Source organism: Hemicordylus capensis, chromosome 3 (genome assembly GCF_027244095.1).
Source record: "Hemicordylus capensis ecotype Gifberg chromosome 3, rHemCap1.1.pri, whole genome shotgun sequence".
Taxonomy (NCBI): domain Eukaryota; kingdom Metazoa; phylum Chordata; class Lepidosauria; order Squamata; family Cordylidae; genus Hemicordylus; species Hemicordylus capensis.
Genome location: NC_069659.1, coordinates 209,690,608 through 209,707,466, shown reverse-complemented (window position 1 = coordinate 209,707,466; position 16,859 = coordinate 209,690,608). Strand labels below are relative to the sequence as shown.

Genomic DNA, 16,859 nt, shown 5'->3' with positions numbered 1-16,859 from the left:
GTTCCTGGAGGTGGTGGGGAGTGGGGTCCGCAGAGGTTCCCCCTCCCCCTGCCAGCCTCCGTTATGCCCCTCTTCAGGTGCTCTTCAGCCGGTTTTTGGCCTTCACCCGGCAGCCCAGTGGCCATTCTGGAGGTCATGTGCCTGCGCACATGGCCTCTGCATTCCCCCGAGGGTGAATGAGGCTATTTTATTTTATTTTATTTAGAAATTGGTCTGCAACACCACCACCCCCACAACATTCAGGGTGTTCGAATGGTCGAATCAGTTTGATGTCAAGCCTGTTCGCACATCCCTAAAATGCGTATAGCAGCAAAGGTGGCCATGGCATCGCCCGCCTCCTTCACTAGAAAACATGGAGCAAATCTACATAACTTTGGAGAAGAGGTCCACCTGGGATGATCCCAACTCCTGAATTAGCCATTGGAACACTTGAGGATGCAGGCTCCATTCTGCAGGATGGACATCCTGATGACTCAGCCAATCCGCCTGGATGTTGTTCACTCCACTGACATGTTGTACCAAGAATGAATCCAAGTGACTCCAATAAATCCCACTGGATGATTTCCATGGCTTGCCAATGTAGAGACTTGTATTTTGACTCCCCCCTTGGTGGTTGATATGGGCCATTGTCTATGCAAACAAGAACATTAGCCCCTGTGACTACATCCTGAAACACCAGCAGAGCCACTTGGTAATCTTAGCAGAGATTGCTCAGGATTCTAACCAGCTTATGCTGTGGCAGCTTTCCACTGATGTCCACCTGCCCTGAAGATGTGAGGCAGAGGGCCCCCCAACCGGTCAGGCTTGCATCTGTGGTCACTATGACTCTGGTGGGTTCCAAGAATGGCTTCCCCTTTAACAAGTTTGCAGGAATCGTCCACCAACGCAACGAACATCATAGTTGCTCCCAAACTTGGATGTTCCTCCTGTGTTTGTATGCTGTCTGCTACTGGCATGGAAGAAGAGACCATTGCAGTGGTCTGAGATGGAATCTGGCCCAGGGGACCAAATCCATTGCCGCCGCCATCAGACCCAGCAGCCTGGCCAGTTGGAGGATGTCCACTGATTTGCTCTGTACTACTCCCTGTGATAGGTCCCGTATGGTCTTCATCAGTTCAGAAGGTAGGAAGAAGTGCTCCTTTGAAGTGTCTATAATCACTCCCAGGTGCAGCAGCCACTGTGATGGAAGGAAATGACTTTTCTCCTTGTTTATGAGGAATTTGTGGTCCCTGAGACAAACAAGAGTCTTTTGGAGAGCCCTGCTGGCTCCTCTCGCTGATCAGGCCCATATCAACAGATCTCCCAGTAGCAGTACAGGTGCACTCCCTGTAAGCACCGGTGAACTACGATGGGAATCAGGACCTTTGTAAAGACTCTGGGCACTGAGGTGATGCCAAAAGGTAGGGCCTTGTACTGACAGTGCTGGTTTCTGTACTGTAACAGAAGTGTAGTAAGTGCCTTACTCTCTGGATGTAGTGGGGTATGCAGGTATGCTTCCTTCAGATCAATAAATAGTCTCCATTCTGAAGGGCCTCCATGATAGAACACAGTGTTTCCATCCAAAATTGCTTCTTCACCACGAACTTGTTGATCACCTTCAAGTTCAATATCGCCCTCAGGGACCCATCCTTTGGGGGGACAGTGAATAGGATGGAGTACACTCCCCTTGCCCTTTGGGCAGTGGGCACCACCTCTATGGCCTCTATCTGGAGAAGGTGGTATATGTCATGAAGGAGGCAGAGATATTTCATGGGATTCCTGGACCTTGGAATTGGAATAAACTTGTCCTGGGGTGTGGGGGATGGGCCAGGAGTTCCACTTTGTAAACTTGGGAGTCTACTGACAGGATCCGTTGATCTGAAGCAGAGCTTTCCCTGATGTGCCAAAAGCCCATAATGTGTTCTCTGACCTTTGGAGACTTGTCAGGACTGCTGCCTGGGGTCCTTGGGCTGATTAGAGAAAGAGGATCTGGCCTGAGATGGAAAAGGCTGTCTGCCCTGGCCTTTAGACCTGTCCCAGAATGGCCTGTTAGCCCTTGGCATATCTTTTGATCTGAATGAGGGGTGGAATGCCCTGCATGGTTGGTTAAATCTTTGGGTGGCCCCTTTCCCCTCCCTTTTAAAGGAGGAGGGAAATGCATTTAGTTTGTCCCTTGTTTCAACTAATATGTCTTTTAGCGCTTCATCCCCAAATAGGGTTGACCCCGTACAGGGAACCAATGTGAGATTAGCCTTAGATGTGTTGTCCACACGTCAGTGTCTAAGCCATATATTGTGTTGTGCTACAACGAACTCACAATGTTAGAACTGGCTGAACACCTCACACTAACCAATGTTGCATCTGCAGTGAATGGGACAGCCCTTTGCAGTCTCAATAGTTTATGCCTCAATCTGTTGGGATCTGAGGTCATTTAAAAGCTCATCAATCCAGAGGATGGAGGCTCTGGATATCAGAAAGGCTGTAGTGTCTGTCCTAATGGCCATAGAAGAAGACTCATGGGCTCTACGAATGGATGCCTCAGCCTTCTTGTCAGTGGATTCCTTAAGGGTGGAATCCCCATCTTTGGGGACCACTGCCCCATTGAGGAGGGCCACCGCTGGGGCATCAGTAAGAAGCACCTCAAGCAGTTCTAGTGCTTTATCCTGAAAGTTGTAAAGTTTTCTGGCCATAGTATTAAGAGTATGTTTAGAAGTAGAGGGCTTAGTCCATTCCTGCTTTATCACAGAAATGAATCCCTCAGGCATAACAGCCCTAGTCTGTGGTGTCATAGGCTTGGGTAGGACTAGAGTCAGGAGATTCTCCCCCCGATGCCTCAGAGAAGTGTCAGAAAGGTGGAGATCTATTCTTCTTGCTCTTTTTCTTAATTGACTTTTTGCACTTTTTCTCAGGTTCAGAAGCAGAGGAAGAAGTGAAAGAAGAACTTCTCTTGCATCTCTTGTGTTTGCTGCAGCCCTTAAGGGACTTGTGGCTCTTCCTAATAGATTGCTGTATGACCTGTTTAACCCACTCCTGCCAATCTAAAGGGTGAGTGGGTCCTGTGTGCCCAGCTGTATTGGCTCTGCTGGAAGGGCAGGGGCAGAAGCAGGTCAGGATTAAGTCCCACACCCCTACCCATGAAAAAAGGAGAGGTCTCACTGGCAATTCAGCAGGTGTGCCTCCCCAGTTGGATTCCTCCCCACTCTTGGACCACTCCTCATAATCTCCCTCACTGCCAGAGTCTGCTGGGGCTGGTGGTAGGCAGCATGTTATCCGCTTGTTCCCTCTGCAGAGTCAGCTGCTGCTGCTGCTGGATGAAGGTGGTGTTGCACATGCACAGAGGAGAGCACCGCCCGACCAGGGAGAGTATCAGAGGTGGTGGGGAGTTTGCTGCCCTCTGAGGATGAATCATACTGCCTTTGTTTGTGAGGCACACGAGTGCTCTTCTTGCAGTATCCGTGGGAGCTCCTGTGGCGGGAGTCACGGCCAGAGCTGTTGCTGCCACCCTCCGCCAACGCTGTGGTGAGAGAGGAGCAGCTGGGGCCTAGTGGTGTTAGCGGAGCTCCCTCTGGCATCCCCTGCCAGGGAGGCCTCCTTTGTTTTGGCGGAAACAACTGTTGTGGTGTGTGCTTGATGTGGAACGCCAGCACATTAACCTGCCTCTGTTGGCTGACAGCAGGCCAAAGAGGGAGGAAGGGGGACAGGCAGAGAGGAGGGAAGCGAAGGATGAAAAAAGGCTTGAAGAGGAAAACAAAATATTTTTCTTGTTTAAGGTATAAAAGATGTCAAATGAAGATAAGAATCCAAGTGGAGGTGATAAGGAGAACAAACAATATAGAAAATTGCAATAGGAGAGAGGTGATAGGCAAAGGTAGGCCCCCAAAAGGGAGCTGTAAGCGAGCTGTGGCCATCTGGAGTGAAGGCAGGACATAGAATGGGAAGGAACCGCCCATGAGGGGCCCATCAGAGGTTTCTTCATTTGCACAGTCCTGCCTTCTAGAGCACATGGGTGGGGATAACCACGATGGATGACCTCCTACACCCTTTCCCGTGCACTAATTTTCCATTGAAAATAGTTTCTTCCCTGCTCCTCAGAAATGGATGTTTGCCTGCAAGTTTATCCTAAAAGGGCAAATAGATGCTTTTTGGGGTGGGGGCATTTTCATAATGGTATGGGGGAATGGGCTAAAAGTACTATGCCCTCCCCACAAATATTGCAGGCCTGATCTGAATCCATGCTCCTTCAGCTTCTATTCACTAAAATTAAAAGAGAGAGGAAATCTCACAATTGTCTCTTCAAGTTGGTCCCTAAAGGAGAGCTGGAAACCCCACCCAGAATCACTAGCTCATGGGATGGAACATTAATGGGTCCTCGCTATCTGAATTAGCTTGATAATGCAGTTCTCCTTACATGGCATTTACTTGCTCATTTATAAAATTGGCCAAATCTATTGGTTTCATTGGAACACTGATAATTGCCAATTTACTTCTATAGGGTATTCCCGCCTAAATACCTTAAAATTTCCTCTAAATGCTTTACAGTTCCACACCCTTAGCTATTTCTTTTAAGCACATAACTAGTTTATAAAAATTGGAATTTCAGGCATATTATTTTAGTGTAGGATATTGTGTGTACCCCACTCTTATACGATCACATTTATTTATTTATTTACTTATTTATTTATCTATCTATTTATTTTTAAATTTATATACCACCTTTCAGTAAAACAATCTCAAGGTAGTTTCACATGTGAGAAGCACAGCTGTGTCTCCGTGTCCCAATCAGCATTTCCTGCTGCGTGTACATGTGATTTATTTATTTTTATTTATTGTCAAATTTGTATACCGCCTTCCATTAAAACAATCCCAAGGCGGTTTACACAAAAATTAAAAACAAGACTATAAAAATGGCACAATTACAATATTAAGCTAAAATATGAAACAAATCTGACTAAAAAGATTTAAAACACAAATATAAAAACTGTACAAAATACAAAGAAGCAGCAGTAGAGACTATCATATAAAAGTCTGGGTAAAAAGCGAAGATTTAACACGCTTTCTAAAAACTGTGATGGAGACCGAGAAGCGAATTGCCACCAGGAGAGCATTCCAGAGTCTGGGGGCAGCATCAGAGAAGGCCCTGTCCCATGTGCACGACAACCGAGCCTCCCTCATTGTTGGCACCTGGAGCAGAGCCCCCTCAGATGACCTCGCCAAGCGGGCAGCAACCCTTGGGAGCAGGTGGTCCTTCAGGTATCCCAGGCCCAAATTATTAAGGGTTTTAAAGGTCAAAACCAGTACCTTGAATTGGACCTCGAAACAAACTGGTAGCCAGTGCAGCTCTTTTAAAATGGTTGTGATGTGATTTCAACGGGCAGCTCCAGTCCAGATAAAATCCTAGCTGCCACATTTTGAACTAGGTGCAGTTTCCAGATATTCTTCAAGGGCAGCCCCACGTAGAGCGTGTTACATTAATCCAGCTGTGATGTGACTAAGGTATGGGTAACTGTGGCCAGATCTGCCTTCTTGAGAAAGGGAAGCAGCTGGCGCACTAGCCGAAGCCATGCAAAGGCGCCCTGGCCACCACCTCCACCTGAGCTTCCAAAAGCAGAACCAGGTCCAGTAATACCTCCAAGCTGCAAACTTGCTCCTTCAAGGGGAGTGCAACCCTATCCAGAACTGGTAAAATCTCCTCATCCCGCTTGGCTCTCCTATTGACCAACATTACCTCCGTCTTGTCCAGATTCAGTTATTAGCCCACATCCCACCCATTACGGCCTCCCTAGGCTCAGGTGACAAGGAGAAATAGAGCTGAGTGTCATCTGCATATTGCTGACAACTCAGTCCAAGTCCCCGGATGACCTCAGTCCAAGTCCCCGTGATGAAATAAAGGTGCATTTGTCACATACAACACAATTATTAGTTTTGTTATTAATTATTTATACTGCCATCAGTGTGCATGGAAACACAGGACACATGCAATGTTGAACACACTGTGGATGTCCAGGTAGGAGACTGAATCAGTCAAGTCATTGAAGGTTGAAAGGGCATGCACCCTGAGTGGAATGAGGAGGGATCTGGACACCCATAACTGATAAGAGTTCAGTGCCAAATTAGACGTTGTATACAGAGGTGCATGAAATATTACCTCCGTGGCCCTTTTAAAGCAGGAACAGTGCATGCCAGAAAGGAAATTGAGATCAATGACTGTGAAAAGCCCAGAGTGGCTTTTGCCCTTGAGGGGCTTCAGATGCACGTCTGCAAGGGCAAGCATGCATTTTAAGCCCTGCAAAAGATTTCCAAATCTGTATGTGAATGTGCATGCACATTCTCCTCAAATCATGATCCATCTTCTGTAAGTGGCTTTCCCTGCTTATAAAGGACCACCTGGGAAAATATGATTCCTTCATCCTCAACATTGCCTGCATGCAAATAAATTGTGCAATTTGGACAGGGATTGCATGAGTAACACAGGCTCTGATTAGCTCATGCATGTGATTTCACTGGGGATGAGCAAAATAATTTCTTACGCATGCCCACACCATTGTGTGATCTTTGTATATATATTTTTGTACTTCTTTAGTGGCAGTGTGCCCATGGAAGCAGAGAAGAGCTCATATCGCCATTTATGAACACAGTAGACATCAGCAAGGCTCCTCCCTATTTGCTTCTCGCAATGCCCAGCCATTTTGGGAGTCTTCATTTCTTTTTCTTTTCATCAACTCCTTGTGATGAGAAAGACACCTTTACAATCTACTGAAACTCCTACACAAAGGCAGAGAGCCTGCCAACCCACCTATCTGCCCTCAGTCAGGAGACATACTGTGGAACATGGGGGGAGGGGTGTGTGTCATTCCTCTGAAGCCGAAGCACTTACCTACTGTTCTGCTTGTGGAAGATTCTACCAACCCTGTTTCAGCACAATTGCCTAAGTAAGAGACAGCTGTGACCCTCTTCTGATACAGATCATAGCTGGTTAGTGGGTACTTTTTAAAACCACACAGATAAAACCTTTAAACTCACCTTGGTTACTGTATTCGCTGGAATTGGTGCCCCCAGGTGGGGGAGGAATTGATGGATAAGGTGATGGACCTGGACCCAAGGCTGCAATCATCTCCATCACATTAGGCATGATCATCTGGCTGGGACTCATGGTTTTAAACCTCTTAGAAGGAATGCCATCTGGATCATCTTTGATGTGGATGTCTGACTTGATCGGGACAGGCCTCCAGCTGCATGTTGGGTCGATTGTGACTTCCTCAAACTCAGAGCTATAAAACACAAGTTGCTCTACAATGTTGCTTGCCCTCAATACAGCATATTCACATTGGGAGCAGTCATTGTTCTCTGTTAGGGTCCTGATTGAAGGGTTTAGGGGCTTAAACAGCAGACAAGCACACAACAGCATAGCTTTCTTTATATGGCCTTTCTAAAGCGGCTGCACTTTCCCCAGAACAAACCAATATTTTAATAAGAAAATACTTGTTCTCTCCTTGATCACTTGGCAGGACTATCATTAAGAGCTTGCAATGGATTGTGTTTGTTCATTAACAAACTCACTTTCAGACAAATTCACTCTACTAGCACCACTGAATAGCCATCACATACACTACAAGTCATAATCTGCAGTAGACCTGTAGGATTTGAAGTGAGCACAATTTCTAAAATATGTCTTTGAGCGTCTTTATCCCTCCTTGTTAGCAATTTATAGCTCTGACACATAAAGCGCCATATTAATAACTAGTGAGCAGAAAAGGTCTTCACATTACAAGCAGAAGATTTATTAAGATCATCAGTTAAAAAGGCATTATGCTTATTTTCCAACCGCAAAGTTGCACTTACTTTTGTATAGCGTTCAGAATGCCCCACATATACTGGTCAACCTCCAGGCCTTCCAGCAGAGCTGTTTTACTATAAAAGAAGATGGACCATTTATTCATTTACATATAGCTTGCCCATGTATATAGTGCTTTACAGAACAACAAAAGCAGAAGCCAGGTCTCTGCTCTGAGGAATTTACAATCTAAACTTAGGCTGAAGGGATGAATATGAGCAAATGCAGTTGCATGTTTCTGGATCTGTTCACATCAGGGTTCCCATAGCTGAGCACCAGGTTAGTCCCTGGCCACTTTGCCCTTAGATATGGCATATAGAAGGTATTTGGATCAAGAGGTTGTTCTTGGAATAACAGGGACCCAAATTGCTTAGCTCTTGCAGGTCACACTGATCACCTTGAATTATGCCTGGCTTTGAGTCCCTGTTAATTTTCTTTTTGGTTTGGGGCGATAGTCATAGTTTAGTATTTTCCTTTCCACAAAGCTCACAGGCACTGCCTTGCACAGCCTTGTTCCTGAATGTCACTCTCTAGAACACCGCTAAGCAATCAAAAGGGATGCTTTTTTAAGCATTAAAGAGGATTAAAGGATTTTGAAAGAGTATCAAGCTATCAGATACCCAACATATGCATTTCTATATGACAATTATGTTAATATACAGGACACCCTTGAATATTATGGGGGTAATGTTCCATGATAGGGTATGTGCACAAAACAGATTGTGCATTTTGTTTCAAGCTCAAAATGAAACGTAAAACAGGCTGAAATGTTTTGTTGAAAAACCAGTCAAACTGTGTGTTTTGAGGAAAACTCAGAATGTTTGGAGTGTTTCGGCCATAGGGAACAATGGGGAAACTCTAAACACCCCATTGTTCCCCATGGGTAGCTCCTAGGGACACCAAAGTGAGTTGGGTGGTAGGGCATGATGGGTGCTACCTATCACTCAACCAACCCACAAAAGAAATGGGCAAGTGGGTGATTTTTAACAATGGGGGATCCTATGGGGTTTGGGGAGAAAGGTTAAAAATGTGTTAAAAATCGCCTTTTGTTGATTGCATAGTAGGTGGAACTCATCATGTCCTACCACCGAACCCACTTTGGTGTCCCTAGTAGCTACCCACGGGGAACAATGGGGCATTCTGAGTTTTCTCATTGTTCCCTATGGCTAGAACATTCACAGAGTGCACACACAAGTTTTGCACTGCAATTTACAATGCATTTTGCAACCCTGCCTTGAAAAACTCTGCAAAAGCCAGTGCCAGAAAACCAATCAGCAAGATAAAAACAGGCCTCCAATTGCACTCAAAATGATTTGATCAAAATGGGGTTGCTTTGTTCTGAGCTCAAAACACTCAAAACAGCCCATTTCAAGTAGAAACGTTCTGCACATTTCTATTCCAGGAAAGTTCTGCAAATGTTAAAATCTGCAATATTCAAATACTAAACCTAACCTGAAAATAAAATTGAGTTGGGTTTCTGAGAAATGGTGCACGGGCTGCTCCTGAGGGTTTAAAGTGTGAATACCTATTCTCACACACTTCCCAGCTGGCATGCGGGGTTGGATATTTAAACTTAAAAACCCCAAGAGCAGCCTATGCACTTCTCAGCTGGTGTACAGGCTGCTCGGGGAAGTTGAACATATAAACAGCCAACCTCACACACCAGCTGAAAAGCACGCAAGACTGATATTTAAACTTTAAACCTCCCAGAGCAGCCTGCACGCCAGCTGAGATGTAGCGCATGGTTGGATATTTACACTTTAAACTTCCTTGAGCAGCCTGTGCATCACATCTCAGCTGGCGCGCAGGTTGCTCCAGATAGACCTATTTAATTAGGGGGTAGTTAAAGAGGTTTTCTAAGTGGAAAACCATGCAAATAACCAAAATAACCCATAATTAAATTGGTCTACACGGAAGTTCCCTGTGGTTGGGCAAAACCACAGGAGATAAACCTGCAAAAGTAAAGGGTCACCTGTATCACCACCTATCTCAAGTGTAGCATTTGAAAAATACAATGGAAGGAGAGAGGCAAACTTCTCTATATGAATTAGTATCAAGTAATGGTTTGAGGACAGAAACAGTCTTTAGGTTAGGTCTGTGGTTGTCAGATGTGTCTACCTTGAGAGAAATCTTTCTGTGTCCACATTTCTGCCATGTGCATTGCAAAGGATTCTGGAGACTATTCCAGGTTGCACAGTTGACATGGGGTGCTGATCAGGGCTGTTGGAACTCACTGTCACAAGGCATGAACTGAGAGTGTGTTCTAGAACATTCCCAACACTACCCTGTAGCTGGGCATTGCATCATTATTGATGGCAAGTGCCCACCATTTCCAATCTTCTCATTAAAAAAATCCTTGACAAGCTTCTAAAAAACTGCAGGGTTCATTTGCCTGATGAATTGTTTGGAAATGGTTTAGGCATAGCTGGTGATCATTTTCTACCTAACTACTAGACCATCCTTCATAAATTTCCTGTTCCAGTTAGAGCAATGACAGGTAGAATTTTTATAGAGGCGGAGTTTTCATTTGGCAATTACTATACTTTTTGCACCATCCAAATTTTGTAGTCATTCTCCACCAATCAAGACCCACGAGGCAAAGCCTTTTATCATTCCAAATCTTTTGTGTTTTAAATGTCATGAGTCCTCTACTTACATAACACAGTAAAGTGAACTTCCCAAGTGTCCTTATCATTACATCACCCTGTATCTTATCTGGTCATGCCTTACTCTTCCTTCCTAAAGTAGATAATCTGAGTTTGCTTTTTAAAACAAGCTGTGCTTCTTCTGCTCAATTGTTTTAAAATGTCCCATTGCAGCCCATATTGAACATTTGCACTCACTTGCATACAGGACACCTCCACGTCCCTCGTTCACAGTTCAGCTGCAAGTAGGATTCCAGATCAAAGCACTGCAGAATGGAGGGAAACCATATTAACTAAGCAGCTAACTTATTAGCTAAGTACAGAGAAATTTAAAGAAGTGGCTAATGGAAATCATCTTTCCCTTGCTACATATAAGAATGAGAGAGAGAGAGAATTTCACTGAATGCATAGAAGGAAAAGTGTGATTTCATCATGCGGTGAACAGAAATAATAGTTTAAAACATTGGAAATATTGGGCAGCATGCAGACTAGTTAATCATGACTAAGTATCACTGAAATCAATGAACCTAACCTAAGTCCGTTGGGGCTATTCTCACACACAGGCAAAACCAGGCTAAGGAAGCCCAGCCCAGTTTTGCCAGCGTGTGAGAACTGTCGGGAGCCCCATGGCTCCTGGTGACGGCACAGAGGCAAACCCACCTCCAGAGCCTAGGGATGTGTGAACCGGTTCGAATTCAAACCGGGGTGGTTCAATGGTTCGAATTCGAACCAAAGCAACCATCAGGTTCAAGTTACAGGTTCAAATTTGAATGAAACTGGGGGTGGTTTGATTTGAACCTCCAAAAGTGGGTGGGGTGGTAGCTGGCACCCATGGGTACCTACCACCCAAACCCCAAAGCAATCGGACACTCGTACAATTTTTTATTTTTTGAATTTTATTTTTATTTTTCTCTCAATAATGGGACTCTAACCAGCCCATTATTCCCTATTGTGGAGCACCCATGGGAGCAAAATATCCAAACCCCGAAGCAATCGGACACTCCTACGATTTTTTATGAATATTTGAAATATTTTAAATTATTTTTCTCATAGGGTATAATGGGACCTGAACCAGCCCATTGTCCCCTATTGTGGAGCACCTAGGGGCACAAAATTGGGGTGGGTGGTAGGCAGCCAGGGGTGCCTAACACCCACAAAACCCCAATGCAATCGGACACTCCTCCGATTATTGGTGAATTTTTAAAGTATTTTTGAATTCCTCATAGGGAATAATGAGAATTGCAGCAAATGTATAGCTTCATGTTGGGGGGAAAGGAGTGTCCTAGAGTGGAGAATTATTTGAAAGGAATTGGGCAAAAAGCTCATTTTTAAGTGATTTTTGAAGGGGTGGTTGGCACCCTCGCTCTGGGCCACCCTAGCACCCCCCAAGTACAGTTATGAGGCTGCTGAAACCTCCATTCTTCCCTATGGAGAAAAACCTTAAAGCCACTTCTGGGGTGCTGGGGTGGCCCAGAGTGAGTGGTGGTGTAGTGCATAGAGGGTGCCAACCACCCCCATTGGTTTCTAACCCATGGGGTACTGGGTTTTGTTTCTGAGGTGTTCTGAGAGTAGATTCTTTGGTAGCATATGAGATTTTTAATGACAAACCATGAATCCACTCTCATTTGCTAACCTTAAGGACACATAAACTTCAAAAATCACTTAAAAATCAGCCCTTTGCCCAATTCCTTTCAAATAATTCTGATAGCTTCCTTGCCCCCCTTGGGCACTACCACCCACAACACTCTGCTCTAGGCCACCCCTTTCCCCCTGACATGATGCTATACATTTGCTGACACCTCCATGCTTCTTTATGGAGAAAAACCTTAAAGACCGACCCGTAAACTTTTAAAAATCACTTAAAAATCAGCTTTTTGCTCAATTCCTTTCAAATAATTCTGATAGCTTCCTTGCCCACCTTGGGCACTACCACCCAGCACACTCCGCTCTAGGACTCCCCTTCCCCCCACCCCCGGACGTGAAGCTATACATTTGCTGCAATCCTCATTATTCCCTATGAGGAATTCAAAAATACTTTAAAAATTCACCAATAATCGGAAGTGTCTGATTGCATTGGGGTTTTGTGGGTGGTAGGCACCCCTAGGTGCCTACCACCCACCCCACTTTTGTGCCCCTAGGTGCTCCACAATAGGGGATAATGGGCTGGTTCGAGTCCCATTATACCCTATGAGAAAAAATAAAACTAAAACTCAAAAAATCATTTAAAAAATCGTACGAGTGTCCGATTGCTTTGGGGTTTGGGTGGTAGGTACCCATGGGTGCCAGCTACCACCCCACCCACTTTTGGAGGTTCAAACTGGTTTGAACCAGTTCAAAACAGTTTAAATTTGAACCAAACCAAGAGGGAGTTCGAGCAAAACCAAAACCAAACCTCCCCCTCCTGGTTAGAACCTGGTTTGAATTTGAACCAGGCAAACCAGTTTTGTGCACATCTTTACCGGAGCCCACATTCAAAATGAGGTTAAGGGAGCAAGCACTCCCTTAACCACATTTTTTTCAATTGTCCGCCAGCCCTGGCTGCTTGCAGTCGGGGCTGGGAGACTGCAGGGCTCCCTGCTGGCACCAGGGAATCTCCATAATGCACTGCACATTCAAGAGGTGCATTATGGGAGTTGTGAGGACCTCCTGGCCCCCAAACCTCCCTGCTCCCGGCAATGGTGGAGGACTGTCTGTGTGTGCAATCTGCACAACCAGCAAAGTGGAATGGATTGTCTGCAGGAAAGGTAAGCTTTCTCCCCTCACCCCTTGGAGCCCTTTCTCACAATCATGAGTAAGGCTCATTGATTTCAACAAGACTTCATTATGATTAACTTAGTCTGGATGCTACCTACTATTTATCTGTTCAAAAATATCTTCATCATATTTTTCACTCAAGCACTCATGCAGATGCCATATACACATATATGGTAAAAGGTAAAGTCTGCCCTTGAGTTGGTTTCGACTCCTGGCGCCCACAAAGCCCGTGGTTGTCTTTAGTAGAATACAGGAGGGGTTTATCATTGCCTCCTCCCATGCAGTATGAGATGATGCCTTTCAGCATCTTCCTATATCGCTGCTGCCTGATATAGGTGTTAGTCTGGGAAACAGACCAGCGGGGATTCAAACCAGCAACCTTCTGCTTAATAGTCAAGCATTTCCTCGCTGTGCCACTTAAGGTACCTGAATCTATATCATGCACCCTTGGTAACCAACAGCTCCTGCTTATAAAGTCATTGTTCTCAAAAGCAATGGCCTTGACTAGATAAAACAGTGCTCTAGTAGTTCAACATCAGAAGTTTTTCCCTTTGCACAAATTTTTAAAAGTGACTCTAATGTGTTGAAGATAATTAAATCTCTTTGCTATTGCTACATACCCTTAAAGATAAGAATGGCTCCAAGGAATGTGAGGGAACCAGGCAACCCCTGCGCAAAATAATCTTTCCTAAGTCTCTAAGCATCAACTTCAAAAAGGTTTCATTTTGTACTGATGGCTCAAAAACAAGGAATCAATTTTTCTCCGAGAAAATCAAGATTTGCTGGTAAAATAAGGAACCAACTTAATCCTAAATAAAAACCACTCTTTTCCTTTTTCGTTTCCCTGCTGCGCCATTAGGTGGCTACACATATTTGTACATTTCCCTAATTTCCCAAGAAATGTCCCAGGAACTTAAAGAGAAACCCAAGATAAAAATGGGTAGCAGACATTTTGACATGTTCCCCATCAACTGACTCAGCTTTTTTTATGTCAGAGAAGAGGTCTGAGCTCCCAAAGTACTGGCTTCAATTTACTGAAATAATCAACAACCCCTCCACCACTGCAGTAGGGAAAGAATGGTATGGGTGGGGGGGTTGTGTCTAGAGAGCTAGAGGTGATTATATTTCTGATTGATCTCCGCTTTCTCTGGTGACTGGCATTGTTCGGAGAAAAACTAGGAGCTCTGTTCCAGGAAGCACCTCAGAGAGAGGTAATGGCAACTGCATTTAGGAAAAGACCAACTGAAATGCAACTTTGTCCCAATGTTCAAGGGCTTTCACTTGTTTTATATATACTACAATATATGTACATCACAAAATAATTATCTGGGCACTAAGGGAAGAGTTTTGCTTTGAAATCACATCAGGTGAACAAATAGTTTGTTGTTATGAGCACAAGTATGTGAGCTCTTTCATCCCTGCCTACACTCCCTGTGAAAGGGAAGGAGTTTAGAAGCTTCCGCTCTTAGCAGCAAAACATATCATGCCCACAAACTAGGATCCGAAATCATGGTTTGACTCTGGTTTGAGGGCAAGCCATGTTTTTTGTGTCCTGTTTTTGCTGCCTGCCTGGGACTGCCAAAAACAGAGGGGTTGTCAGGCTGTAATACACAGCTGGTAGGTTGTGTTCAGGTTTGTTTATTTATGTTTGCTTTTCTATCCCACTATTCCTACAAGGAGCCCAGAGCAGTGTACATGGATATGTTTGTCCTCACAACAATCCTGTGAGGTAGGTTAGGCTGAGAGAAAAGTAACTGGCCCAGAGTCACCCAGTGAGTTTTATGGCTGAATGGGGTTTTGAACTCAGGTCTCTCTGGTCCTAGTTCAACACTCTTACACCGCATTGGCTCTTTAGACATACAAAAGCACTCACCTGTACATGTTTGCAATCATGGCCTCTTGCTGGAAGCTGGATCCGCCGGAATGTGATTGGACACTTCAGAGATACTTTGATAGCCGTCTGCTCCACTCCATCTTCGCCATTTAGGGTTGCATTACCAGAGGAGGCGGCCACACTGCTAAAATTCCTCTTGACTGTTTAAGAAAGGTGGCACAGATGTGTGAGTGTGAAATAAATACGGCACCATCTCAACATTACTGCATGCATTGTTGTACTCAGGATTAAACTCCCAGAACAGTACTGGGTTCAAGTCCTGCATTTAGTCAATTACATGAGCGTACAAAAGTTGCACCTATTGTTCTACTTACTTTTAGTTATACAGTGCTCAGCTGGAAGGAGACGTTTCTTTAGTAAACCCTGAAGTACAGAACGTACTGATGGCCGGTGTACCAACTGCAATACGAACAAGTGGGACTGGGTGGGGGGGAGTAGGAGGAAAACGAAAGAGAGAGAGAGAGATTGATTCACTCCTCTGTGCAGGATACATCTACCATTCAATGACTATATTTTCATGTACTGTCCCCACCCACGGCAACTGCCTGCAACTGCCTAGAGCCCACACCTCAGAAGGATCCTTGCAAAAAGGAAAGGTTTGACAGTCTGCACCCAGCTGCTCTCCATGGGGATTTAGGGCTGCAGGGGGCTATGCTCTGCCACCTGCTGAGGGGAAGGCTCCTCAGCAAAGCCAGGCAACAGCAGTGATGGCAGGTGGAACATAGAAAGGATCATTGGTTTCTCTAGCTCAGTATTGTCTTCACAGACTGGCAGTGGATTCTCCAAGGTTGCAGGCAGGAGTCTCTCTCAGCCCTATCTTGAAGAGGGAACTTGGAACTGAAATGCTCTTCCCAGAGCAGCTCCATCCCCTGAGGGGAATCACACTTCTAGTCTCCCATTCATATACAACCAAGGTGGACCCTGCTTAGCTAAGGGGACAAGTCATGCTTGGTGCCACAAGACCAGCTCTCTTTTTGTGGGGAGCCATTGCTCATGTCCAGGTCCCACAGTTTCTCTCCCCCAACCACCCACCAGGCCAGCAGCCAGAGAGGCAGTGGATGATTTATTATGATGGGAGGTGGCGGTGGATGATTTATTTCTGAAGTGTCACTCTTCACCCTTTCAGGCACCCAGTGTCAGCCTCTGTGAACCAGCGGAGGCTTACCCAGCATTCAGCAGAGGGGCTGCCCTGCCTCCTTTGCTCAGCAGGCCTCCATGCAGGCTTCACAGCAGCTAATGCCAGATGCCTGAAAGGGCAAAGAGCTGCACTTCCAATGCCACTCCCCACCTCACCTCTCTGGCTGCTGGCCTGGCAGGTGGTTGGGGGAGAGAGACAGCGGGGCCTGGATGTGATCAGCCACTCCTGCACCTCTCACCCCTGCTGGTGCCCGGCTCCACTGAGGAGCCCCTGCTGCCCCCCCCCCCGAGGCTGCCTCACTGGCTATATGGTTGAGGGAGAGGGAGAGTGGGGCCTGGGGGAGCACAGAGAGCAATGCAAGGCAGCAAGAGAACAATGGAGGTGGCAGGGAAAGAAATGTATGTTTATGTTTAGGTAGACAGCCTGCACCCTCTTAAGCCCCTTCCCCCACCCACTTCCATTTGTAAAAGACAGTATTACCCACGGGTTCTTGGTAAGAAAATACGGTAATCAGAGCTTCTGCCTTTGAATGCCATAGATGGCAATTCTGAGAGGCAATTATATATATGCAGCCCATACTTTCCGGAGCATCCTTCCTGCTACTACTACTATTTATAT

General features: G+C 45.4%; 1 protein-coding gene across 28 annotated transcripts in view; it reads right to left on the bottom strand.

The window, feature by feature from the left end:
* Positions 1-16,859, bottom strand: part of ZMIZ1 (zinc finger MIZ-type containing 1) — a 640,668-nt gene that overhangs the window by 30,033 nt on the left and 593,776 nt on the right. For all 28 annotated transcript variants that reach the window (XM_053309119.1, XM_053309136.1, XM_053309123.1 and 25 more), the window contains 5 exons: positions 15,418-15,523; positions 15,083-15,243; positions 10,654-10,721; positions 7,819-7,887; positions 7,000-7,247 (listed from right to left, as the gene is read on the bottom strand). In XM_053309119.1, the coding sequence (XP_053165094.1) occupies positions 7,000-7,247; positions 7,819-7,887; positions 10,654-10,721; positions 15,083-15,243; positions 15,418-15,523 (652 nt within the window). The remainder of the gene's footprint in view (positions 1-6,999; positions 7,248-7,818; positions 7,888-10,653; positions 10,722-15,082; positions 15,244-15,417; positions 15,524-16,859) is intronic.